This window comes from Vulpes lagopus, chromosome 1 (assembly GCF_018345385.1).
Source record: "Vulpes lagopus strain Blue_001 chromosome 1, ASM1834538v1, whole genome shotgun sequence".
Classification (NCBI taxonomy): Eukaryota; Metazoa; Chordata; class Mammalia; order Carnivora; family Canidae; genus Vulpes; species Vulpes lagopus.
In genome coordinates this window covers 169,574,149-169,600,389 of record NC_054824.1, presented here as the reverse complement: position 1 = coordinate 169,600,389, position 26,241 = coordinate 169,574,149, and the positions used below count along the sequence as shown (strand labels likewise).

Sequence of the window (26,241 nt, the reverse complement as noted above, 5' to 3'; positions counted from 1 at the left end):
TTCAGGACTGAACCCGGGGCACCCCCAACATGTAGAGTAAATGGAAGGCAAGCAGCCAGGAAGACTTGGGTGGGGGTGGGGGACCAGGTCAGGAGCCAAGAGGAGACCTGACAGTACGGCCTCATAGCATCCAAGGGAAGGCAATTTCCAAAGGGAAGGAGAGGAAAACATTTGGTGCCTCCGAGAGGGAACAAGGAGCACAAAATACTGGAAAGGAAACGCAGGGCACCCACCTTCCCTCTAAAGAAGGCAGAGAATCGAGTCCACCTCTGCGTGAACTCACCCACCGGAGAGCCCGGGGAGCTCACTTTACAAACCGGCTGCGTGGAACGGAGTCAGCCTGAGCTCGCCGAGCAGCTACCGGGGGCACGGGCGGGCTGGGGGTGAGGGCAGCCAGCACGCCCTGCCAGGTTCAAACACGACGCCCAGATTCCTAGCCCCTGAGGTCGGTGCCAGCCCAGTGCACGGCCCGTCGAGGCCTGCCAGGCCCCTGCAGGCGGATCTCAGGGTCTCAGGCCTGGGACCGACCTCATCCCAGGCCCCTCCGCCGGCCTCGCTCTGGCCTTGCTGTCCTTGGAGTCGGGCAGGCTCTGGGCTCCAGGACCACCAGCCCCAGCACCACCACCGGTGTGCAGGCGGTCTGGACGCGTGGCTCCTCTGCTGTGAGAGCAGCCTGAAAGTCTGAACTACCTTGTCTAACTGAAATTATCACCTTCCTCTGCAATTCTTTCTGGTCCCATCTCACCATGTAATTTTTTTTTGCGGGGGCATGGGGGTGGGGTGGGTTAAAACAATAGCTTTTTAAATTTCTGCTCAATGCCATATGTGCCGACAATGAAAATTTGGTGTATTGAGAAAATTTCAGATTGGGTCCCTGGACTCCTGGGAGAGTTCTGTGTGTTCAGGTGCTGTGTTTTGGCTTTTCTTAAGAGTCAGACTGCCTGCCTGCCTGCCTCCTATCCATCCATCTGTCTGTCCCAGTCCCATGCCCTATGTTAGGTATGGTGGGGATACGAACGTGGAAAATGCTATAGGGGAAGTAAGTCAGGTACACAAATAGCGAGGACACAAGACAGAAAGTGATAAATGCCAGGATGGAGGTGAGGATGGAGGCCCGTGGGCATTCAGAGGAGGGAGAAGCTGTGGAAGCGCCAGCAGCAGGGGCCCTACCCCACCTCATTTATGCTCTGGTCGCTGTGTGGATTTAGGGAGGGTGGGAGAAGGTAGTGCTCCTGGCAAAGGAAAGAGCAAGCCTTAGAGACCTGTGGTGGGAAGAGAAGGTGGTGCTTTCCAGAAGTCAAGTGAAGGTCTATGCGTTGGAGTCCAGAGAGAGACAAAGAGGAATGAGACGAAGTTGGAGAGGTCAGCAGAGGCAAATCTGCAGTTCTGAAAAGAGCTTGGATTTTTAAATTTGTTGTTACTTGTTAGAGCACTAAAAAGCATAGTGATCCCATAAATGGCACGGAGATGGAAATCAGATCACGTCGGTGAAAAGCAGAGCATGTTTTTAAGTTTAGAACAATAGAAAGAAGATCTGCTTATACACAAATGATCCCATGAATGCCAAGAGGTTAAAATTTCTCGTAATTGCTTGCGATGTTTCCTGTGGGAAATCTGAAATGGGGTCTCGATGAGCGGCCGCCACTGATGCTCATTATTCCAAGGCTTTGCCACAGTACAACCCTAGGAAGCATTTTCGGTTTCCTTTCATTCTCCTAAGGATGCAGCTTGGAAACAGCCTTTGCCCCGTGCTTCCTGTCTCAACCTGTTGGAGTGAGGGTGGGAGTGTTGTGAAGTGAGCCTGAGGGGTTCTGCACACCTCGCTCCATTGTTTGCAGAGGGCTGCCAGCTTCTCGGATCTGTGTCTGGGGGCACGTGGGTGGTGGTGGGTGGATCAGCCTGTGTCTGGCTGCCCGGCGGGCTTCTCTAAGAAGCACCTTGAGGGTCAGCGACTATATGCTATTATAGTTATTATTATAATAAATACTTAGGTGCCAAAGTAGCAGCCACAGCATAGTCAGACACAAGAACCACCCACACTTTACTAGACTGAAAGAAATATGTGAAAATCTGAGTAAAACGACTTGGTTTCATGTGTTGACACAGGGCTTGGTGGTCAGCTTGATGAATCTCATTCCTTTAGGTGGGGAGAGAGCCCTGGCTGACAGACACCAGGATTTTGGGGCGGGGGGGGGTGTGTGTGGACAGAGGGCACAGAGAGAGGACATGAGAGAAAAGCTCACAGAGATGTCCCTAGCTTAGAAAAGTACAGTGCAAATGAATAGTCAAATAAGAGTAATGGACGGGACCTTGGCACCTAGGACACTGAGATCAGTGAAAGAGGGAGAAAAAGGGACACCTGGGTGGCTCAGTGGTTGAGCATCTGCCTTTGGCTCAGGTCATGATCCCGGGGCCCTAGGATGGAGCCCTGCAACAGGCTCCCCACAGGGAGCCTGCTTCTCCCTCTGCCTATATCTCTGCCTCTCTCTGTGCATCTCTCATGAATAAATAAAATCTTAAAAATAAAAATTAAAAAGAATAGAAAAGAAGGAGGGAGAAAAAATTGCCTGTCTTGATTCTGACACCTTATAAGGCTTTGGGTCTGTTCAGGGTCTGAGAGTGACTTATTTCTCTCTCTTTTTTTTTTTTTTCTGCAGTAGTAAGTGAACACCAGTTCCCAGACTCATGTGAGGGTCCATGGTGAAATGAAGTAAACGTAGGTAGTGTGACGAACGTTTAAGAAAGCCCATTATATATTAAATGCATACATATTTAATATCTTACCTGACAAAATAAGACAATGGCATCTCCCTGTTTTGAAATCTTGCTGGCTCATGAAGTCCCAGGATCCAAATGCCCAGCACAGCCTCCCTGTCCAGTGTGAAGTGGTATTTATTAAATGAATGAAATAAATGCACATCTTAGTGACCAGGGACAAAAGAAGGAAGGAGAAAAGGAGTAAGAATCAGTAAAGCAAAATCTATCAGTGAGGTGCTTTGGAGAGAAACATTTATCAGGAGGGGCAAAGAACATTTGTAACAAAATGAGAGGAGAATAGTTTGATACATTTGTTAGGTAAATAATTCTTAATTTATAAGAAAAACATCACGTCTAGTAGATAAATGGACAAAGCTCATGAACTGACTGGCATCAAAATAGAACAAAAAGTAGTAAACCAGGGGCACCTTTCTGGCTCAGTTGGTAGAGCATGCGACTCTTGATCTGGGGGTTGTGGTTCAGGCCCCGTGTTGGGTGTAGAGATTATTAAAAAAAATAATAAAATCCTTAAAAAGAATAGTAAACCAGCTTATGGCACTTTCAACCTTTCCTTCCTCTCCACTTCCCCCTTCCTCTTGCAACTTCCTATTTCTTTCCGCTGCTTTATGTATTTCTCCTTAACAAATATCACTATCTTAATATTCTCTCTGTATTACTTATATTGTTTCTTTTCTTGCCCCCCAGCTCGCATGAAAATTCCACGAGGGCTAGGACATCTATTAGTTTTGTTTACCGCTATATGCCCAGTACCTGGAACAGTGCCTGGCACATACTAGATGCTCCATACATATTTGTTGAGTGAATGGACCCTTGTTAAACACTTCCCAGGCAACCCAGGAAACATCCAACACCCCTATCTTTATACTTCCATCACTTGTCTTTGTGTCAAGGTTCCCTGATGGAAACTAGACAACCTATTTATGAAATTTAGAAGAATAGCAAGTAGATTATAAAATAAAAATGAGAAAAAATTCTAAACATAAAATTGAACAAGGCTAAATATAAAAGAAGGAAAGTATAATAAACATTTTAAGAATGTCTTCCTGCTTGAAAATGTGGCCAAGGCTTAAATTTAGGTCTATTAACCAAAATAAATCATTGTATTATAAGTTACCAAGAAAGGCTGTTTTCTGGAGTAGGGGCGTCTGTGGAGAAAAGCATCCTTTCAAGGAACAGGGAAGAGAGTGACTGCCACATATTAGTATTTGTAATTTTTAAGGCAGGTCCAGGCATGTGGGGACACACGGAGCCCTTTCAGTGGTAGAAACATAGCTAGAGGTTTCCTGAAGTTCAAGAGACTTTTAATCATTTGTTCATTAAAAGACCATCAGATACCCGCTATGACCAGACCACTGTGCCATAGACTAGGGTTCCATTTCTTCTCTTTCTAAAGCATGGCATGTGTTTTCTGCCTGTTAGAAGAACAGAGTCAAGTGCAAAGACTTGCCCTTGGACACAGCTTTATTTCAAACAGAAATTAAAAAAAAAATTTTTTTTTGCCCACATTTAAAAATCAATAGATGTCGTATACAAAGCCAGATTTCTGTCTTTTTTAGAAACCTAAGTGGAAATGCTCACCACGGTGGGTGACATCCCCATGTGGCTACAGTGGGCTACTTCCCCTCTAGCACTTCTAGCAGAGTCCCCACTGCTCCCTGTAGTCTCACTCCCGGCTTGGCAGTGCCCCTCACCAACCAGTATACAGGGTAGGGGTTAGGCACCAATCAGTCGCAGAATAAGAAGGACCAGGCTCAAGCTGTGGGAGGCCCATTTTATTAAGCCAATTGCCAGAATATTCTGGAATTTGAAATAAAAAGATTATTTTTTACTGCCCCCCCCCAGGAGTGAGAATGAGTAATAATTAGCTTTAGGGAAGTTAGTCTAAACTCAGGGGATGATTTGTGAGAGACTGTGTTTCAAATGCATCAGTGACAAAAGGGGTCATCCCATGCACAAGGAACAAACTTTCTGCCCTCCTTCTCTGGGTGTGAATGTTCACGAGGCTCAACACTGAGCCAAGTGCAGTGCAGCTGAATGCTGAGCTCGGTGCAGCTTGGAAACCTCTAAGTCCTGCAGGCGAGGCTGGGGAGTGTCCCCATGCAGTTTGCAGGTAATGCAGACACAGGAGGCCAATACAGTCCCGGCCACAAGACTCCACATCCCTCACTCTGGTCAGCACCACCCTGGGCTTTCGTGGACATTCAGGTGACAGAGGAGGGGGACTCAGCGGTGGCCGATCTCCACTGTGGAGCTGCTGGCTGGAGACCTCCCTTGCTGGCAGTGTGATACACCTTCTCAGAAGGCTGGGAATTTAAAGGAAAAACCCAGTATTCTTTTTTCGAGTAGAGCCTGAAGAGAGAAAGGACAGAAGGAGAGAGAAGTACTAAAAGCTAGATTATAACCAGGTTGTCTATTTTTAAAATCCTGCTCTGAATAAATATTTCATGAGTTATCCTTATAAAGTGAACTTTTAGGGGCAAAAAGTCTGTTCTGAATAAGAAAGGCACAAAGTAAATCTCGTGATTGTTTTGCGATGGGCCTCAGAAGGCCGACAGGGCAGGCAGGGCATTGGCACAGTGTGCGATCCAGCTGGGTAACCTCACAAGGGTCGTTGGCTGCTGGATTTAGCTCTCGTATGTGCCTAACGACGTACTCGGTGATTTCCCAGCACATGACAGCTGTGTGGCACATCTGTTCGGGATCCGAAAAATCAGTTACACAAGCGTTCATTGGGAAAGATTCGGCTTGGCACCAGCTCTGTGCAAAAGACCTGGGAGTCTGAACTGAGTGCAAACTTAATATGCTGTAAGTTTAATGAAATGTTAACTTGCATCCCCGGAATTACAATCTCCAGTTGTGTTGCAAGCTGAGCTGTCCAAACCACGCTTGGAGAACTGTGATAAATTCTGGCCATTTTAAGAAAGACGTTGGAAATTAGAGTATGTTCCTTGGAGGACAGTCAAGAAGAATCTAGAAATCGTGACACAGGAAATGGTTGAAAGACCTGGGGGTGACAGGTCTCCAGCATAACCGGAAGGAGAGAAGGCCAAAGGGGCGATGCTGTAACTGTCTCCAGGGGGTCAAAGGCTCGGCTGCCACCATGGTTGTAAAGCAGTGTCTAAAATAAAATAAGTAAATGGAGAAGAGAGTAGGTGTGTGTGTGTGTGTGTGTGTGTGTGTGTGTGTGTGTGTTCCAGGGAAGAATAACAGCACATATTAAAAATTACAGGGAGGGAGGCAGATTTAAAACTCCAAATAATAATAATAATAATGTTAGATGTTGTGTATCTTGAATAATAATAATAATTACTATTATTATTATTATTTATAGCAACCAGTGCTGTCTGTGGAGGGACAGGATTTGAGCATGGTCAGCCCCTGCCTGTGTGAGGGATTTCTAGAAGGAATGCCTACACGCCCAGCGGTAACCAGACTCTTGCGAAGCAGGGGTAGAATGGGAAGGTGAGGGCTTTGTGGTTGGACAGACCTAGGAACAAATTATAGGGTTGCCATTTAGCTGTGTGACTTGAAGCAAGATAACCATTGCCGCCGAGCATGAGTTTCTTCATCCCATCAGTGGGGGTAACAAAGCTCGTGTTGAAGTGCTACCCTGGGAAGTAACTGAGCTGATGTATGCCAAGTGCTAGAAACAGAGCGGGCTCTGGAGAGACGTTAGTTCACTTTCCCCAGATCAGACGGCCTCCAGAGTAGCAAGAAGAGTGGGTTGTGGGAAGCATGTGTGCTAAAGAAGTCACTTAGGAAGCTCATCCAGTTGACCTCGTCACTTCTGTGCCTTCAGAGCCTGACAGGTTGGCACATTTGTTGACTTTTTTTTCTTTTTCTTTTTCTTTTTAATCAGTGCTCTGGGTAAGTTGTGGCCCTAGGGGGTTCTAGAAACAGACTCTCACTGAGGCCACATGGCCAATGGAAGACAGTGTGCCTGGTGGAAAGAAAGTGGGTTTTGGCATCAGACGCAGGTTCAAACCCCAGCTTTCCGCTGGGTCATATTACTTAACCTTTCTGAACAGCATTTTTCTCCTCTGAGGCAATGCCTATCTCCCTGTCTTGTGTGAGGGAAATAGCAGATGTGAAAGTTGTGATGCTCTTTTCTCAGCGGGATCTCTCAACAATGCAGGGAGGCAGGTGATCCTTCCATGTTTATAAGAGAAGAGATTCAGAGAGTTGGAGAGATTTGCCCAGGAAAATAGCAGAACTGGCATTTATTTGATCCAATTCTTTTAACCCCAAGGCTTATCGTCTTTCTCTTCTCAGCTGCGACTGAAATACTTTTGGCGTGACTGCCCTGTGCCCAGAACTATACTGGGTGTTTCCACATATTACTTCACTGGCTTTTAGTCCTCCCTGGAGATGTCACTGCATGACTGTCTTCAGAACATCAATGGGGTGAACTTTCCTAGACTCTTGGGAAAGTTTATTCTTCATGGGGCTATGGTTCTCTTTGACAGCTGGCTTTGGGAGGGCCACCCAAGGCAGTGAGGGGTGGAGGAAGATACCAAGATACCTGTCTAGACACTCATGCCTTGACCATCACTTGGAAGGGATAGATGTTGTATATCTTGAAGAAATGACACCATCAGCTGTTAGACAGTTGTGCCAGAGTGCACATGCTGGCATCCTCACGTCTTCTTTAGCCCATAGACTTGTTCTATGGGGTTGCACAGGGTTTTAAAAATGAAGTCCTTGCAAATATTTAAATCAGGATTTTTTTTACATAAAAATACATCATTTAAGATGGTGTCTCTTGAGGAATGGGACAGTTGGGCCACCCTGAACTCATGTTCTCCCTGATGGCACCCCCAGCCTCAATGGACCCCTGGCTTTCTTTAGGTCGGGCAAGGACTCTCACAATCCTCATTTGGCCCATTTCATCCTTACCTTACTCAAAGTTTTTGGCATTAATATTTAGTACCCCGAGTATAATTTATATTAATAACAATAATATTGTCTCTGAGCTTTTTACTAGTGATGTCTTTTTTTCCCCACCCCGACCTCCAGTCTGTGATTGCAATGGGAAGTCCAGGCAGTGCGTCTTCGATCAAGAGCTTCACAGACAAACAGGAAATGGATTCCGCTGTCTCAACTGCAATGACAACACAGATGGCCCTCGCTGTGAGCACTGCAAGGACGGGTTCTACCGACAGAGGGAGAGGGATCGCTGCTTGCCCTGCAACTGTCACACCAAAGGTAGTATGCGATGACAAGGCTGCACCAAGAGGGTAGTTGGTGAAGTGAGACAAGTCAGACCGAGAAGGACAAATACCATATCATTTCACATATAAGTGGAACCAAAAAAAAAAAAAAAACCCGACCCACAAATGAATAAGCAAACAAAAAGCAGAATCAGGGGCGCCTGGCTGGCTCCATCAGAAAAGCATGTAACTATTGATCTCAGGGTCATGAGTTTGAGCCCCATGTTGGGTGTGGAGATCAAATAAATAAATAAATAAATAAATAAATAAATAAATAAATAAACTTAAAAAAAAAAAAGCAGAATCAGACCTCTAAATACAGAGAACAAACTGACCCTTGCCCGAAAGGAGGGGCATTGTGGGATGATGGGTAACATGGACAAAGGGGAGTGGGAGGTACAGGCTTCTAGTTATGGAGTGGGTAAATCACCAAGATGAAAGGTACAACATGAGAAATATAGTCAGTGATACTGTGATGGCCATAAGGTGACAGATGGCAGCTACGCTTGTGGTGAGCGCAGTATAGCCTATAGAGATGTGCAGTCGCTATGTTGTACCCTTGAAACTAATGTAACATTATGTGTCAACTATACCAAAACAGGAAAAGTAGCAGGGAAAAAAGGCAATGAAAGAGGGAGAGGGAGGGGGGAGGGAGGGAGGAAGGGAGAAGCCAGCAGGCTAAGAGAGTGGTTGGTGTTCAACATCTAGAGTAACTGGAAACCTATGAGACACTGGTACTGGTAGTGTCTTACCAATTTCAGTGTGAAAGGAAACATGTTTTTCTTAAGTCTGGGTTGTAGGAACCAGCTGGAGTAAGGACACATTGGCTTGAATTCTAGTTGCAAGAGGTGCAGGATTACTTTTCCTGGCAGATGACAATTTGACCCAGGGACAAAGGAAGCTTGTGAGCTTCCAGCGACACTTCTCCCATATCCACAGCTATGCCTTTGACCAACCTTTCAAAAAATAAGGGATAGAAAGATCTGTTTCTGGTGCTATGCTGGGTGCCGTCAATATAAAGTATTCTAGTCCAAGAGACAGCCCAGTTAATAGATTAAAATCTTTCACAGGGTTATTAATAAGAAAAAACAAAATCAATAAATAGGAAGCACCTACCAGGATGACTGGTTGATAGCGGGGCTCTTTTTTTGTTGTCTTTTATTTTTGTGTTTTAAAATATGTCACGCAGTGCTATGTTCACACAACCATGGAGTTCTTGCACGCACATGGAATTCTTGCACAGACACAACCATTGTGCTATATTCATCATGGACGGTAAAGACAAGTTAGTACATATAAAGAGGGAGAGACAGTAGTTGTTAATAAGTTGAGTTGTTTTTTTTTTAACTACCTTATTTGTGTATGATCTTTCTTTGCGGTATGTTTCTTCTCTTTGTTAGAAAGTGTTCAATAGGGCAGCCCAGGTGGCTCAGCGGTTTAGTGGCATCTTCGGCCCAGGGCGTGATCCTGGAGTCCTGGGATCAAGTCCCACGTCAGGCTCCCTGCATGGAACCTGCTTCTCCCTCTGCCTGTGTCTCTGCCTCTCTCTCTCTCTCTCTCTCTGTGTCTCTCATGAATAAATAAATAAAAATCTTTTTAAAAAAGTGTTTAATAGTGTAGTATGATAAATGTTAATCTACTTAAAGAGTATAGCTGATGCGCATGGCAATGACTCAGTGTAGCTCCATGGAACCAATTCATAGCAGCAGCTGAAAGAATCTAAAAATGGGCAGGTTTGGTCCAGCCATGAGTTGCTGGCAGAGTGTGTTGCAGAGCCTTATAGAAAACTGGGGATGACCCCATGGTGATGTTAGACCCAAATCCCAGCAAGCACTTCCAAATTCACCAGTTGCTGTTACAGTGTGGTTTGAGTCAGATTTGTTCAGCTTTATGGCATAGAGTCGGCGTCCAGAATCTTGGATTTAGCAGCTGTCCCTGTGAATTAAAGAACTTCATAAAGGAAAATTAAAAGGAAAATTATTCCATGTTAGTGGGCTTTCAATTCTTCTGGAGAGCCCGTATCCCTTTAGGTTATACAGCTTCGTTGTGAGTCACCGGAGTTGGGTCATCCCAGCCAAATGATCAGTGAGAATATAATTAGAAGTGTAATTGGCTTAGCTAGAAAGCTTGGCCTGGAGACAAGGTTATTAGTCTTAGACAAAGAGCGGCTGCTTAGCAGAGGGATGGTAATGAAGGATTTGCCACACGGTCTCTTCTTTTCACTGTGAGTCCATCGCTCACCCGGCTTTTTCTTTTCCTTTGGGCAATAGACGTCCCAGGCTCATTGTGAACATCATGGTAAGAGGTGGTGGGGCCAGCGATGATTTCTAGCTTATATGAGAGCTAACCTGCATTACTCGCTTGCTCTGTGCCAGGCACTTTTCTAGATGCTTTCATCCAGTAATTAATCTTCACAAATAACCATATGAAGCAGGTGCTATTATTTTCATTTTACAAATGAGGTAGCAGAGGCTGAGAGAGGGAGATGAAGGAACCCATCGAAGCCTGTGGAACTCTGTGTCATAGAAGGTGCCAGCTGACATCCAAGGTGTGCTGACATCCAAGACCACAACGTAGATACTAGTGGTGGGTTTGGGAGCCAGACAACCTAGGTTCAGTCCTTGGCACCTCCACTATTGCTGTGTCACTCTGGGCATGTCGCTTCACCTCTTGCTGCCCCAGGGCCCCCATCTGTAAGAGCGTGTGAGGATCACATGATGTTTGTGAAGCATATGGTAGACAACTCAGTAAATTGCAGTTGATGCAGTTGTTTTGATTATTAGGACAGAGATCAGTGTCGCAATTTCCTGGAACACCAGCTTTTTAAAAAATCACATTCCAGTTTAGGAGGAAGCCTGTAGAGGCCACATCTTTGGTCTAAAACTATGTATTAACATTTTATTTTGTTATTAATATCCTGAAATTGGCAGTGACTTTTTCAAATATTTTCTAAAAAGCAGGGAAACTGAGCCCGAGAGGAGTGGATGAATGGGCTCCAGTCTTCCAACGAGCACTTGCAAGGGCTAAAGTTGTAATCCAGGGTTCTGTTGGAGAACTGTTCCCTCTTATTCTCTCTACCTGAAAGACAAAAGCATCAGAGTGGTGTCCCTTTTAGCCCCAATTGCAGACAGTTAGATGTCCAAGAAAAACTTTATGGATATTATTTCCTAAGATCTGGATAATGCTTTATATTTTTCCAGGATATATCCATATATTATGCCTTCTTCAGTACTCATAGCAACTTGACAACCTGTATGTGTTAGCACACTCCACCGCATTCTAGAGACAAAGAAAGTGAAGCTCCAGAGCTTGAGCTGCCAGGTTGAGTGGCATGTTACTGACAGAGACTGTCCCTACCCTGTGCCATGTCCCACTACACACTGGCTGCCCAGATTACTAGCCCAGTGGCACACATTTAATTCCCTGTGTGATTTCTCAGTCTCACAGTCAGCCAAAAGATATTTGTCACTTCCGAGGGAATTTATTGTATATTCAATCTCAAATGCAGAAGAACACACCTTACCAAAAAAACGCAATCAGTCCGTGTATGGTGAATGACGCCAACAGCATTAATAATCCCCAGAGAGGTCACAGATTTGGCTTTTCACATCCATTTCTCATAAATACAGCAATGAAGCTTATTTTTAGGTGATGACCTTGAGGGTAAGGTGACAGGGCTATCTTCACCTCTTGCATAAACCCTGAGAACCTTTTGCAAATACTTTGAAATTCTCTGTGTGTACATGTGTGGTTTTTCCTCTCATGGCACCTAAATTCCTGAAACCTGTCTCGACATCCACGATATTGGACCTGTTCTCTTAATTTCATTACTGTTTTTTACACAGCTGTGACCCTGATAGTGAATTACTCAGACTAGAACATTTAGATTATTACTTAAAATGTTCTTAGATAGGGATCCCTGGGTGGCGCAGCGGTTTGGCGCCTGCCTTTGGCCCAGGGCGCGATCCTGGAGACCCGGGATCGAATCCCATGTCGGGCTCCCAGTGCATGGAGCCTGCTTCTCCCTCTGCCTATGTCTCTGCCTCTCTCTCTCTCTCTCTGTGACTATCATAAATAAAAATAAAAAAAAAGTTAACAAAAAAAAAAAATTAAAAAAAATGTTCTTAGATAATAATTTATTGCTATTAAATGTAATCATAAAAATAATAATAATGTTTCTTTAAAGTACAAATATAGGTATATATTTAAAAGGTTCCCAAAAGGACATACCCTCTTTTTGTTTAATATTTATTTATTTATAGATTTTATTTACTTATTTATTTGAGAGAGAGGGTGCATGTGTGAGGGTGGGTGGGCAAAGGAGGAGGGAGAGGGAGACAAGCAGACGTTGAGCTGAGTGTAGAGCCTGATGCGACGCTCGGTCTCACACCCTGAGATCATGACCTGAGCCGAAACTAAGAATCTTGGGCACTTAACCAACCAAGCCACCCAGATGCTCCTTATTTTTCAGTAGTACTCATTTTAGAATACCTTTCTGAGCCCTCAGAGTGCACGTAGACTGTATCTATATAAGCCCTAAAAGAGCTTCTTGGGACACAAAACCGAAACTGGAAGCTGTTTTTTTAATTCTTTCAACCCAGTTGTACACAGTCCCTAAGAGGAGCTCGTGACGTAGGATTTGGACCACGTGTTTGTATTTTAATGAAATACTTTGAAAACCCAGTGCTGTTATTCTGGAAGTTTTGGAATGTGAAATAAAGTGGTCATGCTCACAGTAAGGACCTGTGGACGTCTCCATGTTAACTTTGCAAGGTTTGAAGGAGGCCCAGAGGTAGCAGTGTAAACTACATTCTTTGAACGCCCATGACGTATGGGACACTGAACGAGGCACTTTATATATTTTAGTCCAAAGTCTTGCAACAGCTCCACAAGGCATAGGTTGTTAGTCTCACGTAAAAGAACTGATGAGGAAGCAGTTTGCCCAAGGACACACAGCTAAGTGGCAGAGCTGGTTTTGAAGGGAGATTTGCTGTATTTCAAAGTCTGGGTTCTTTGACCCCCCAGCTCTTAGAGCAGGATTCTCTAGATAATGTCCTGTAGAACACAGTGTTCCTCAAGATAATAATAGATGTGGTCTGTAAGAATGTCAAAGAATGTTTGGAAACACTGGCATTAAAAGTTAAACAAGCTTCATGCCTGCTGAAGGTAGTATTATGCTATAAATCTCTGAAAGATCAAGTGTGCACCATTTCCCAAACTTGTCTCAATACTGAATGCCTATTTTCATGAGATGATTATTAATTTCTCTCAGAAGGGTGTTTTGCACAGTAACTATTTTGGGCTGTGTGGGCCAAATCCAAAGCAAAGTGCAATATTTTCCATTTTATAAGAATAATTCATTTCTGAAAAACCTGTAGGGAGAATTTTCTGAAGTTGAAGGCATAATTTCCATTAGTTGGAATGGGGGAAAAATGGGTTTCTGAGTCCTGGATCGACACTCATTTGTGTTAAAAACAAAACAAAAAAAACCCAAAAAACCCCCAAATTGTATTAAAGAGAGTTATCTTCTGTTGAATGTTACTTATCAGAGCATAATTCAGAACTAAACTCTCCTTCTTGGCTCTGTTGGCTGACTGCTTGTAGGGCAGGAGCATGGTGGTCTGTGCATGTCAGCCTGGGGAGCCTCTCTTCAAGCTTATCTTATCAAATATTCTATTGACTTAAGTCCTGAGACTCCCACCCTCCTCCTCCCTTGACTCTCAGAACTCTGCTCCCTTAGCTTCCACTGTCCCGAGAGTTCTTTCTGCTTTGATTACGAAAGGCCCCTTAATTAATGGCATTCCGTTTTTGTCCAAGGCCCCTCCCCTCCTCTCTCTATCTGCTCCTGATCTTAGCACCTGCTATTGCTTCCTACTTGGCCTGTGTGCTGAAGGCTCCTAGATCTTCACCCCCCACCTCTTTCTTGAGTTCCAGGTGAACATTTCTACCCTAATATGCCCCCTTGAAACTCAAGTTCACAATGTCCAAAACTAAACTCACTATCTTCTCTTGATGCTTCAACCTGAGATCCTGCTCCTTCTCTTTGGTAAATAACCTCACATTGCATCTGGTTGTGCACATTGGGGCCTTGGAGTCATCATGTGATTCCCACCTTCTCCCTCATCATCTATTTCTCCAGAGGGGAAGTCTGTTCATTCTGCATCCATGCGGCTCTCTCAGTGATTCTCTTCTCCTCTTCTTGTCCCTACGCCTCCAATCCAGGTCATCTGGTCACAGAAAGGAGGACTCCTTTTCCCAGGAATGATGTTTCCTTCCCTAAGGCATCCTGCATTTTGTGCTAGAGATGCCTTAGAAAGGCATCTTTCTGAACTGCACATCTGTAGTTCCTGAACCTCTGATACTTCCCTGTCATCTACAAATGGATCTGCTATTCTTCTATCAGCTCCTAATTCACTAGTAGGTAGCACTTCCTAATATATATAAAGGCCTAACTCAGTGTCTCATACAGGTGCTTAAAAAGTGTAGTTTATGCCATTGTCACTGAGGGCCCCTCAAGCCTTGCAAAGTTGACATGGCATCTTTCACGGGCACTGTGAGTGTCGCTAATGTATTTTGTGTTCCACATGTGGCACAAAAGCCTTTATATCAGCACAGACCCAATATCTTTATTGATTTGAATCGTGTCTGTTAGTGAATCAAAAATTTACAGAGTAATTGATTAGAAAGAAAGGAGCAACTGGTTCCTGTTCTGTTGGCCTTATAGATTATGGGTAGCCTGGTTATCACAGTGAGTTGAGCTACCTGGATTATTTTTAAATTCTGCTAGCACAGGGAAATTGTAAAGTAGGTGAGGTACACCTCCCACCACCTTCCTGCTCATCTTTTGCTAGCCCCAGACTCTTTCACAATAGCTCCGACCTCTTTCTTGGCATATGTGCGTTTACCCAACAGATTTCTGGGCATCCTTGTTGCATTGGGTTGTGCACTGGGCCCTGGGGACACAGCAGGGAACATAAGCTGAGGTCATCCTGAGTAAGCAGGACTGCAATAGCAGTGGGATGGATATTTTAGATTTGGGAGTCAGAGAAGATTTCCCTAGAGAAGTAGTATTAAATCAGGACCTGACCGTTGAGGATTGGCAATGAAGGGGAAGTTTTGGGACAAGAACCTTCCAGGCTGGGGGAGGAGCAAGTATGGATGCCCAGAGGAGAGAAGCAGTCTGGTACATTCTACACACGGGGTGGGGGGAAGCTGGGAGCTGGAACTTAGTGAAGGAGCATAGAGGATGTGGCTGGAGAGGTTGAGTCTTGTGGGCCATGATACAGAGTTTACATTTTCTTCTGCTTATCTGGGGGAGCCACCAGAGAACTAAACAGCTGACTAATGTGAGCTGAATTCCATTTTTAAAGGAGCACAGAAGGAGGGAAGAAGGGAGGGGAGGATAGGAGGTGGGGTGGGGGGGGAGTGGGAGGCCACGGGAGAGGACAGACTTGAACTGGAGTGGGGGAGGGGAGGCAGTGAAATGGAGAAGAGGCCGGGGTCTGGAGTGGCACATTTGCTCTGCTGAGCACTTCTTGTCTCTCATCAACTCGCAGTCTGAGAGGGCCCACTAACAAGTAAGAGTGTGTCTATACAAAATCAATCACAGAATAAGTGCTCTATGCACTAAACCCGGTGAGATGAACAGGGAAGGGGTGATGCCCCAAGGATGAGAATTTCTAGCACTCCAGGTAGGTAGAGATATTTCTGCTTAGGAGGCCTCTTTTTAAAAAGATTTTATTTATTTATTTGAGAGAGAGAGAGAGAGAGCAGGAGCAGGGGGAGGAGCATAGGGAGAGAGAGAAGCAGACTTGTTGAGCAGGGAGCCAGACCTGGGGCTTGATCCCAGGACCCCAGGATCATGACCTGAGCTGAAGGCAGCCACTTACCTGACTGAGCCACCCAGGGACCCCATAGGAGTCCTTTCAATAATAAACAACAATAATAATAATAAATAATACAAGCACTGACCCTTAAAAGATGGCTTTTGCTTGCCAGAAATAAGGGAACATGTTGCTCACTTTCTCATATTAACTCTGTTGGAGGAGGCTGATGTGCTCATTCACAAATTTTCCCTCTTCTTGAGATCTCAAGAATCCAACAAACTTCTTTTAAAAAGCAGTGGCTTACACAGTACTTAATGTTCAAATCAGAGCAGATCCATAAGTAAAAAATGCTTTCAGGAGTAATTTCCATTTCTTTGCCCGAAGAAGCCATCGTTGGCTGTGAGAACTTGCCCCAGTGGGTGGATATGTACTCAGACGATGTGAAAGAATTTCGAGAGGCAGCAGGTGGCTGTTATCACTCAGGATTCATTGAGCTCCCATGGGGTGACAGTTGTTTCCTAATGCCCTATAAACTAAATATTTCCTTTTCTTCTTTCCTTTTCCCTACCTCGTCCTGGGTTACAGGTTCTCTTAGCGCCCGATGTGACAACTCTGGACGGTGCAGCTGTAAGCCAGGGGTAACAGGAGACAGGTGCGACCGCTGCCTGCCAGGCTTCCACACGCTCACCGATGCCGGCTGCACCCAAGACCAGAGGCTACTGTAAGCACTGCGCCCATCACTGCAGCTTCTGCTATGAGGGGTGACAATGACATTAACATCTGTGGCCACTTATGTTACTGAGCAATGACTGTGTGCCAAGCGCTGTTTGAGGACTTCACATGGGTTATGCCATTTAATCCTTTACAATAAGCCTCAGAGGCCGGGATTAGCGTTGCACTCAGGTTGAAGACAAGAAGTGTACACCCGGGGGGTTGAGTTTCCCCAATATTACTGCTGAGGGTGGACCTAATAATATTCAGGCTCAGAGTTTTGGCTCTGAGACCCCAATGATTGTCACCTTTTAGATGAACGAGGATGGAGGTAGAGTCCTTCAGGTTCTTTCCTGGGACCCATTTTGACCCACATGAATTTGGACTGGAAAAATTTTTCTGCACAGATTTATTCCCCTTTAGTTTGAAGCATTCTCTCTCCGTCCTCTTATTTTTTCCCAGAAGAGGGGTGCCTGGGTGGCTCACTCAGTTAAATGTCTGGCTCTTGATTTCAGCTCAGGTCATGATCTCAGGGTTGTGAGATCAAGCCCAGAGCTTGATGTAGAACCTGCTTGAGATCCTCTCTCTTCCTCTGCCCCTGCCCCTGCTCCTGCACGTGCTCTCTCTCTCTCTCTCAAAAAAAAAACTTTCCTGGAAGAAGATGGAGCATATATTGATATATTGTAAATGCCATAAGCAATCACAGGGATACAGAGCTGACAGGTACTGGGATAGCCTAGGGGAAGGGAGCTGGGTGGGGAAGCTGTTAGCTAGAAGGTGCTCCTTTGTCCTCTGTGCTGGCGCTGGCTTGGCTGCCACTGTCCCATTCTCTCACCCTTGGGCCTCTTGCCCAGCCTGTACTCTTCCAGGCTTTCCTGCTGCCTTGAAGACTGTCTTCAGAGGCATCTGACCAGTGCCCCTCTGGAAATGCTTCTAAAACATGAAGTAGATCATATCACATCTCTGCTGGCAGCCCTCCAGTAGCGCCCTGTCCTACACAGAGAGAGATTTCTTCTGCAGGCCCATAGGCCCTTTGCACACCCAGCGGTGGACTCCTGCTGCATCCTCACCGCCTTTCCCCACCGCCACCCGCCCACCCGCCTCCCCTGCCCTCGGCCCCACCAGCCTGTCTTCTCTTCCTCAAAGGATCCAAGCCAAGTAACCTCCTCAGTCCTGGCCTCCAGCACTCCCACTTCCTACAGGGCTGCAGAGAGCTCTCTGCAGAGAGTTCACAGGCTCCACCCCCACCTCCTCCACTCCTCACAGACACCTTCTCTGACCATTCCCCAGCCCTCTGAGTTCTGACTGATGTTATTTCACATCTTGTTTCCTGTATGTATTTGTGTGTCTGTCCCTCTCACCAGAACAGAAGTCCCGTGTTGGCTCTATCTTGTTCATGACTGCATCCCCAGTGCCCAGAGTGGGAAGGGGGACACAGACAGTGGCGCTGCCTGGCTCCAGCTGCCTTATGCTTCGCTGCCATTATTGTTCATGTTTCTGCCCTGCCTGGAGACTCCTAGAGACCAGGCTCCTATTTCTTAGTGTTCCGGGTGCCTAGCAACCAGTAGATGGTCTGCCTAATGTTTGTCAAAGGGTTCAGATAAGTTGTGGGGGGTGCAGTGGCTAGGACAGGAGAAGACCCTCAAGTGAAAGATGAGGACAGGGAGCCTGACAGGACGTGGGCTCTGATTGGATGAGAAATGTAAGGGGGAAAAGAGGGGGGTCATCCAGGTTTGGGTAGGATTTGGATGGGATCAAAGGGCAGTCAGAGGAGGAGCAAACAGTAGGGAAAATATAGGAGATTTGGTTTTCGATCGTGAGATAGATGCATATGACTGTGTGCCCATCTGAGTGATACTAGTCATTAGCCAGAGTCCTAAGAGATTGTGCCAAAATTAAATAATGGAAACACTGATTGATTCCTTCATTGAGAAAGTCTTGTAATTAAAAGAAAAAAAACAGCCAAAATCAGCAATTCCACTCCTAGGAATACACTCAAGAAATATGAAAACATATACATCTGCATAGAAACTTGCACACAAATGCTCATAGCAGCATTATTCACAATAGTTAAAAAGTGGAAACAACCCAGACGGCCATATGCTATTGAATGGAGAAGTAAAATGTCATCTATACATATGATAGAATTTGATTCAGCCATAAAAAAGTGAATTATTGATACATGGATGAAGTATAACATGGGTGAACCTTGAAAACATACTAAGTGAAAGAAGCCAAACACCAAAGGCCACGGATTGTATGATTCCCTTTACAGAATATGTTCACAATGAGCAGGTCCATAGACACAGCAAGTAGATTAGCGGTTGCCTAGGGCTGGGAAAAGAAAGGAAGGGTGATTGGTAGGGGCACAGGGTTTCTTTCTGGAATGATGAAGATGTTCTCAAATTGATTGGGATGGTTGAGCATCTACCAAACTCTACCAAATTCTACTTTGGTCGAATCTACTAAATTTTATTTAGAATTCTATTTAGTAGAATCTACTAAATTCTACTACTCTTAGAATCTACTAAAAACCATCAAATTGTACATTTTAAATGAGTGAATTGTGTCTTTTTTATTTTTTTAAGATTTTATTTATTTGGTTGAGAGAAAGAGAGAGCGAGAGACAACATGAGTGCTCTCGGGGGGAGCAGAAGGAGAAGCAGACTCCCCACTAGTTCCCAGGACCTTGGGATCATGACCTGAGCCACCCAGGCGCCCCTGAATTGTGTCTTGATAGAAGTGTTACCAAAAGAAATAACTCAATAAACTAAAATAGCAAGTAGATGAAATCAATCATGATGAGAGCAGCCATCACTGAATTATACAATATAGAAGCAAATGATAAATTAAACAAAAAGGCAACTGAGCCAAATAGTCAACCAAACTAAACCAAACCCAACTGAACCGTTCAGTGATGGATCTGGTTCACATCCTGGCACAGACCTCTCCTCTCCTTAGGGGTGGGAGCAAACAGTTCTTGGACCAGCTGCTGCCCCTCAGAGTAGTGTGAGCCTAGACAGGGGCGCCCTTCAAGGGTCTGGGACAAGAACAGCTGAGAGAGGCCTCAGGGAAGATGAAGGCTTTGCTCAAGTTGGTGACTTTTGCTTATGAGCGCTTGATTTTTATGTGGCTAGCTGAAAAGCATTTGGAAACACATCCCTAATTTTCTTTTTCTTCTTTTCCCAGAGACCCCAAGTGTGACTGTGACCCAGCTGGCATCTCGGGGCCCTGTGACGAGGGCAGCTGTGTCTGCAAGCCAGCTGTCACCGGCGAGCGCTGTGACAGGTCTGTGTGCACCGTGGCCCTTGCAGACACGGCAGGGAGAGTCTCTTGGCAACTAGCACGAGAATTCATCCTCTGAGTGCTGTCATGGAGAAGGGGCACTTAATAAACGTGATGACCTCTGTCCTCAAAAACTTGGCTTTTCAAAAAATGCAGCTGAGCCCCCAGATCTCCCTGGACTCCATGCTTCTGCCGTGAGCCCCCTCTCTTTGTTTACAAGGGCGGCAGAGGCACAGGGCCCCAGAGGTCCCGTTGCCAGCTGACTTGGAATTCCAGGTGCTCCCATATAAGGTGGCATGCAATAATGAGGTCACGTGACTCAGCCTGGTCTCAGAAAAGGCCTGGCCTAATTAAGCATGTTGGGAAAATGCTAGTAAGAGGAACTATCTCAGGGTATGGCCATATATAACCATCATGTGCAGCAAAGGAACCGCCCAGGGTTGGGATGGTGGTTACATGCACACACATGACCCAGGAGAAGATGAAGAGCCCGTTGGGCCCCAAGCCATGTTGGGGCAGGTGGCGCAGTAAACAGTGATCCACCCTCAGTGCAGCTTGCAGGACATTCCTTGAGGACAAATAGCTCAGACTTTAAACTCTCCCCTCCTCTACGACTGCTGTGAGGCGAGTGCTGTGAGGCTGGCCCCAGAAGTAAAACGCTTTCTCCTCGTTTCCTTAAAAGTAAGAAAGCAGTTCTTTGGCATCTCCACGATCACTTATACCTGGGCAGAAAAATACCAGATACATTCCCACCTGGTGTTTCTAGGGGGCTCTTTGCACTGCGGCGGAGGGAGGGAAACACAGCTTCAGGGTGAAAAGAGGAGTCACTTTTTAAAAAGGTTTTTCATTTCAGAATGTCACATGGAAACAGAAAACCACATAAAACAAATGCTGTCAGCACCACCAATTCTAAGAAATAGACCTTGAGTAAAAAGATGCCATCCCAACGACAGCACTCTCCCTTCTTTCTAGAAGTGTCCACTCTTCTGACCTCTGTGTTATCATTTCCTTACTGTTCTTCATAATTTATTACCCAGGTACATCCCTCAACACTGTTGCTGAGTTTTGCCTGATTTCCCTCAGTTCCTTCCCATCCCTTCCTTTTTCATTCCCTCCCCTCCCTTCCTCTGCCCCTCCCCTCCCCTCCCTTCCTTCCTTGCATTTTAATCCCTTTTCACCTGCAGGTTTCCTCCAAAGAAACCATAATGATTTTTTTGAAGCCCTTGCTCTGTAGAGAAAAAAACCCCAAAACAATGCTTATTTATTTACAGCTGTTCTCTGAAGCATTGACTGTTCACAGTTAGCCTGCTTTTCTTTGATTTTGCACAATAAACAGATTCCTGTCATTAGGGTCCAGTGGATCAGACCGCATGGCTTAGAGGCAGATGTACCTGGTTTGAAAATCTTGCCTCAGCCACTTACCAACTCTGTGACCTCGAACAAGTTTCTTAACCTCTCTGGCCTGGGTGTCTTCACCTAAGAAAATTGGAAATTGGGAGCCTGGGTGGCTCAATGGGTTAAGCATCCAACTCTTGATTTTGGCTCAGGTCATGATCTTGGAGTCGTGAGATTGAGCCCCGCATCGGGCTCTGTGCTGGGCGTGGAACCTGCTTAAGCTTCTCTCTCCCTCTCCTCTGCCCTACCCCTTGCTCACACACATACTCTCTCATTCTCTAAAATGAACAATTTTTTTAAAAAGAGAAAATGAGAAATAACAATTCCTATCTCATAGGGTTGTACCAAGGATTAAATTGGTACATACAGAAAGTGCCTGGCACAACATACCCACTAAATAATGATCATTGAAACTATTATTATTTCATGAAGAAGGATGTAATTAACTTGAATGGAGAAAAACAAGCCCGCCCCAGATTTTCCTTCTTCTCTGTGACCCCCAACATCTGCCACTTGCTTGGTAGCTGTGCTCCTCAGAGAGGCCACTGGTGGGCGGGATGCCAGCCTGCATTTTGCTTTTGTAGGGAGCCTGCAGCCATCCTTCTTTGTCATGTCCCCACCTGCCCCTTTCCCCATGGGCCCGAGGAGGGATATGAGGGGCAGGGATGGTGGGCAGCAGCTAGTGCTTCTGCAGGTCAGTAGGGCTGAGTAGGTGCTGGGACTGGGGCATCTGCCTTTCCTTTCCTGGCCCAGCCTCCCACTCTTTTGCCTCCACTAAATATTTGCTCTAAGACAGGGCCAGCTCTACATCCCCCATCCCAACTCGTCTTGACCCGTTCACGTGACCTCCACTCAATCCCTCACCAAGGATGGGAAAATCACTAAGTTCCCAGACCACCACGCCAAATGTCATTCTGCTCTACCACAGGGACAGAGAGTGAATGGTCATCTCTCTCAGTGGGGGGGCTGGGACTGTCCATTGTGTCTAGTAGTGGGGATGGTATGTGTAGTTATTGTTTCCCAGTTCTGGGAATTAATAGGGCCAGATGGGAGAGAAAGCAGAAAAGATCAATCATCATATTCTCTATATGAAATAAGAAGTACCATATAATATTGTACTGATTTTTAAAATGCTACTACAGGTGTCGACCAGGTTACTATCATCTGGATGGGGGAAACCCGGAGGGCTGTACCCAGTGTTTTTGCTATGGGCATTCAGCCAACTGCCACAGCTCTGGAGATTACAGTGTCCATAAAATCACCTCAACTTTCCATCAAGGTAAAGTATTCTATAGAATTTTGTTCTTAATTGTATAGAGCTTTGTGCTTACAGACAACCTCCTCCTCACCACAGAGTCCAACTCTCTTCCAGCTTTTAGTGGGCATTCTTTTGTCTGGGCAATAAGGCAGATTCTAATGTCTTGAAAAAGTCATAGCTGAACAACTTACTCATACCGGTATATGAATAACTTAAAAGAATAACGAAAAAGAGACCAGATTTTCATTTCCCTGCACTTCCCATCTCAGTGTATTTTAAAACCACAAAAGAGTCTTTCATTTGGATTGGGGGCGTTTATGTGAGTCTTCCTGGAATTCCCATTTATTAATAATACTGCTTTCAGGGGCACCTGGGTGGCTCAGTTGGTTGAGCATCTGACTCTTGGTTTCAGCTCAGGTCATGATCTCCTGGGTCGTGAGATCGACCTGACATTTCTGCTTGAAAGATTCCTGCCCTCTGCCCCTCCTCCCACTCACATGTGCACTTTCTAAGTCTCTTTTTTTAAAAAAAATACTGCTTTCATGTACATTATATGAGTTAATGCATGTGAAATTAGTTATCAAGCTACAAAACATTATAAAAATATAGGTGACTAGTATTTTCGACTTTAAGTTTCTCTTTGAACATCCTGGGCCCTCTTAACTCACTAAGGTCAGACCCTATTTATGTAAGTAAAATAAAAGTATGAATTACAGGCAGATGAAAACATGCTCTTATTACAAGAGGTGGGCTCAAAGTCAAAGCAGCTGTGGGGTAGGAGCAGGTGAAGTTGAGCCCCAAGTAGAGAGGGGCATAGGAAATTTTGAGGGCTGCACATGAATGTGGAGCTGTTAAGGAAACCCGACGAGCTATTCAGCTCCAGAACTTTTTAGCAGTCAAGTCTTGCCTTATTCAATAGATGGTGAGTTTTGTCCAAATGCAGAGTGGCTTTATTTGTGTTCCAGATGTTGATGGCTGGAAAGCTATCCAAAGAAATGGGTCTCCTGCAAAGCTCCAGTGGTCACAGCGCCATCGGGACGTGTTCAGCTCAGCACGACGATCAGACCCTGTCTATTTTGTAGCTCCTGGTATGTACGGTATTTTTCTTATAGAAGCCAACTTCTAAGACTAGAAGTCAGGATAGAAAAATGGAGTTAGCAGATGCGAAAACCATATCACCTAGTGTTCAGGAAAGCAGTTATCTCCAGAAGACAGCTGGGGCTTCAGCCCTCTTGACTAAGTCATGATACAATAGAACAGGACTGTGTATCTAAGCAGTCAGACCCTGGATGAGGTTCCTACTTTAGTTAAATGGGAAGTTTCTAGGTTTCCCATCATGACAAGAAATAAAGACAGTGGTCAAATCTGTGGATCAACCGAGAAGCAGATAGAAAAGTGGAAATGAGGCATTCTCAGTTTTAACCACTTATACATTGAAAAGATAAACATTAGTGGTTCATTTCATTAGCTAATATGTGATATCCAGGTAAGTTGTCCTCTTATCCTTTCCAACTTTCAACTCTCTCAGCTGTTAAATGGGAATAATAATACCTCCAAGAACTTAACATCAAATGTCATGATGTCAGTGAATTATAAAACATTACGTAACAAATGGTAGTACTGCCAACATGCCTGGGACCTTTACATATTGGTCTGTCATAAGGGCCATGCTGTGAATCATCTAATACATGGAATTACCTTGTAACATGACTGTTTTAGCATTTAGTCACTAACTCTCCTTTGTAGCCAATAGCAGTATGGCTATGGCCATAAGCTGGCTCTTCTGGAAGGGTGGTTGGGGGCACGGTGGTACATTGATAACGCGACTCCAACAGAAATCACCGACATTAATGCAAACATGCTAACTCATTTGCTTCTCCAGTTTCACACTGATCTCAGTCTTTTCACATTCTATTTCACAGCCAAATTTCTTGGGAATCAACAGGTGAGCTATGGGCAAACCCTGTCTTTTGACTACCGCGTGGACAGGGGAGGCAGACACCCATCTGCCCACGATGTGATCCTGGAAGGTGCTGGGCTACGAGTCACAGCTCCCTTGATGCCACGTGGCAAGACGCTACCTTGTGGGATCACCAAGACGTACACATTCAGGTAAAAAGAGTGACTACAAGTGGGTCAGGTGACTGAAGTCCACTTCCTTTGTTCATATATTCAATCATTCGTTCTCTTAACAAGCTTTTCTTAGCACCTTTCATGTACTGGATATGGTCTTATATACAGAAACAGGACGTGTTTCCTGCCCTCAAGCCCCTGACAGGCTAATGGGAGAAAAAAATAAACAGAATATTACAGTGTGGCTTGGGAGTGACAAGATAGCCAAGGTGGGTCCAGGTATTTTGAACACACAGCGGAGGCACAAGTAACCCACACTGGAGTGATCAAGGAAAGTTTCCCAAGAAAACATGACAAGTGAAGAACAGTTTTCCAAGGATAGAAAGTGGGGAGGAGGGGAGGGTTAGCAAGGCAGGGGAAATAATCATGCTTGAAGACATATTTTGAGTATTAGGAAATCCTAAGTAGTTAATGCATGAGTAAGTGTGGATAGAAGAGAGGAATACAGTGAGAAGTGACGTCGATGAACTAAAGAAAAGAAGTAGGGTTGTTCCTGAAAGTATTCCAGTAAAAACCAAAACAACATTTGAAAGACTAGCACAGGGGATGGTGATAGGATGCAGTGAGATATCATAACGCTAAATTAAGAAGTATCGGAAGGGTACAATGTAGAACGTGAAAGCTGACTTTTGAAGAGTAAGTGAAATGTGCTCAGTTAACAAATCATTTAAACAATGAAACCAAAAATTAATGGTATGTCTCTGGAGGGTCAGAGCTTCTTGAACTCAGCAATGTTCCTGGTATTAAGTTTTGTGTGGCCAAGAATAGAAAGTGGTCTCTGGGGACTTGGACCAGCACTGGATGCCATGACCCCTGGGGCCGGGCTTCCTGCTCTGGGATGCCCTCCGTCACTTCCTATGGTGCTCATGCTCCCTGCGAAGTGAGCAAACTTCAAGTTCAAGCCTACAAGAATGCAACTCTCCATCCTTTATCCTTCTCGAGGCAGGGCTGTGAAGGGGCTTAGCTGTCCCACCTTCTTGGGCATAATTTGTATCATGTGTACAAATTTTAAGACTTGATGAGAGTTGTATTTTTAAGCTGTGGGCTTTAAATCCTGCAGATTAAATGAACGTCCAAGCAGTCAGTGGAGCCCTCAGCTAAGTTACTTCGAGTATCGGAGGTTACTGCGGAACCTCACGGCCCTGCGGATCCGAGCTACTTACGGAGAATACAGTAAGTGACGAAGGGAAGTGAATTTCTCTCGTAGGTTTTAGCTTGTGTCAGCTTTCTAAGACGGTGACAGTCTCCAAACAAGTAGGTAAACTACCTGATGGTCTTGATGTAGGGTCTCTGATCGGGTCTAAATTTTTTATATTCTAGAAGTTGTTAAACGTAGTGTTTCTCTAAAAAAAAGAGGTCAACATCAATGAAGAATGAATGATGCTCCTTTGCTTAAGAGTCTCCAAATTTAGATGAAAGCTGATTATTTGAAGAAGAGAACCTACAACACAAGGGTGTGTCCCCTTAGCTAGGAAACGGCATCTACAACACAGCCCTCTGCTCCTCCAGTAGCTGCTCCTTCGGGATTGTGCTGGGCGCTACGGCGTTCAGACATCACCTGTATTCCATTCACTCCTCTTACTGGACTTCACATGTGGGGTACTCCAATCCCAATCGCAATTCTTTAAATGTGAGTTCCTTGAGA

The 26,241-nt window shown here is 45.1% G+C and overlaps 1 protein-coding gene across 3 annotated transcripts in view; it reads left to right on the top strand.

Annotated features, from left to right (window-relative positions):
- LAMC2 (laminin subunit gamma 2) overlaps positions 1 to 26,241 on the top strand; it is a 56,180-nt gene that overhangs the window by 9,643 nt on the left and 20,296 nt on the right. For all 3 annotated transcript variants that reach the window (XM_041722947.1, XM_041722955.1, XM_041722938.1), the window contains exons 3-9: positions 7,795 to 7,983; positions 16,400 to 16,535; positions 19,715 to 19,813; positions 22,348 to 22,484; positions 23,429 to 23,551; positions 24,386 to 24,575; positions 25,657 to 25,769. In XM_041722947.1, coding sequence (XP_041578881.1) covers positions 7,795 to 7,983; positions 16,400 to 16,535; positions 19,715 to 19,813; positions 22,348 to 22,484; positions 23,429 to 23,551; positions 24,386 to 24,575; positions 25,657 to 25,769 — 987 coding nt within the window. The remainder of the gene's footprint in view (positions 1 to 7,794; positions 7,984 to 16,399; positions 16,536 to 19,714; positions 19,814 to 22,347; positions 22,485 to 23,428; positions 23,552 to 24,385; positions 24,576 to 25,656; positions 25,770 to 26,241) is intronic.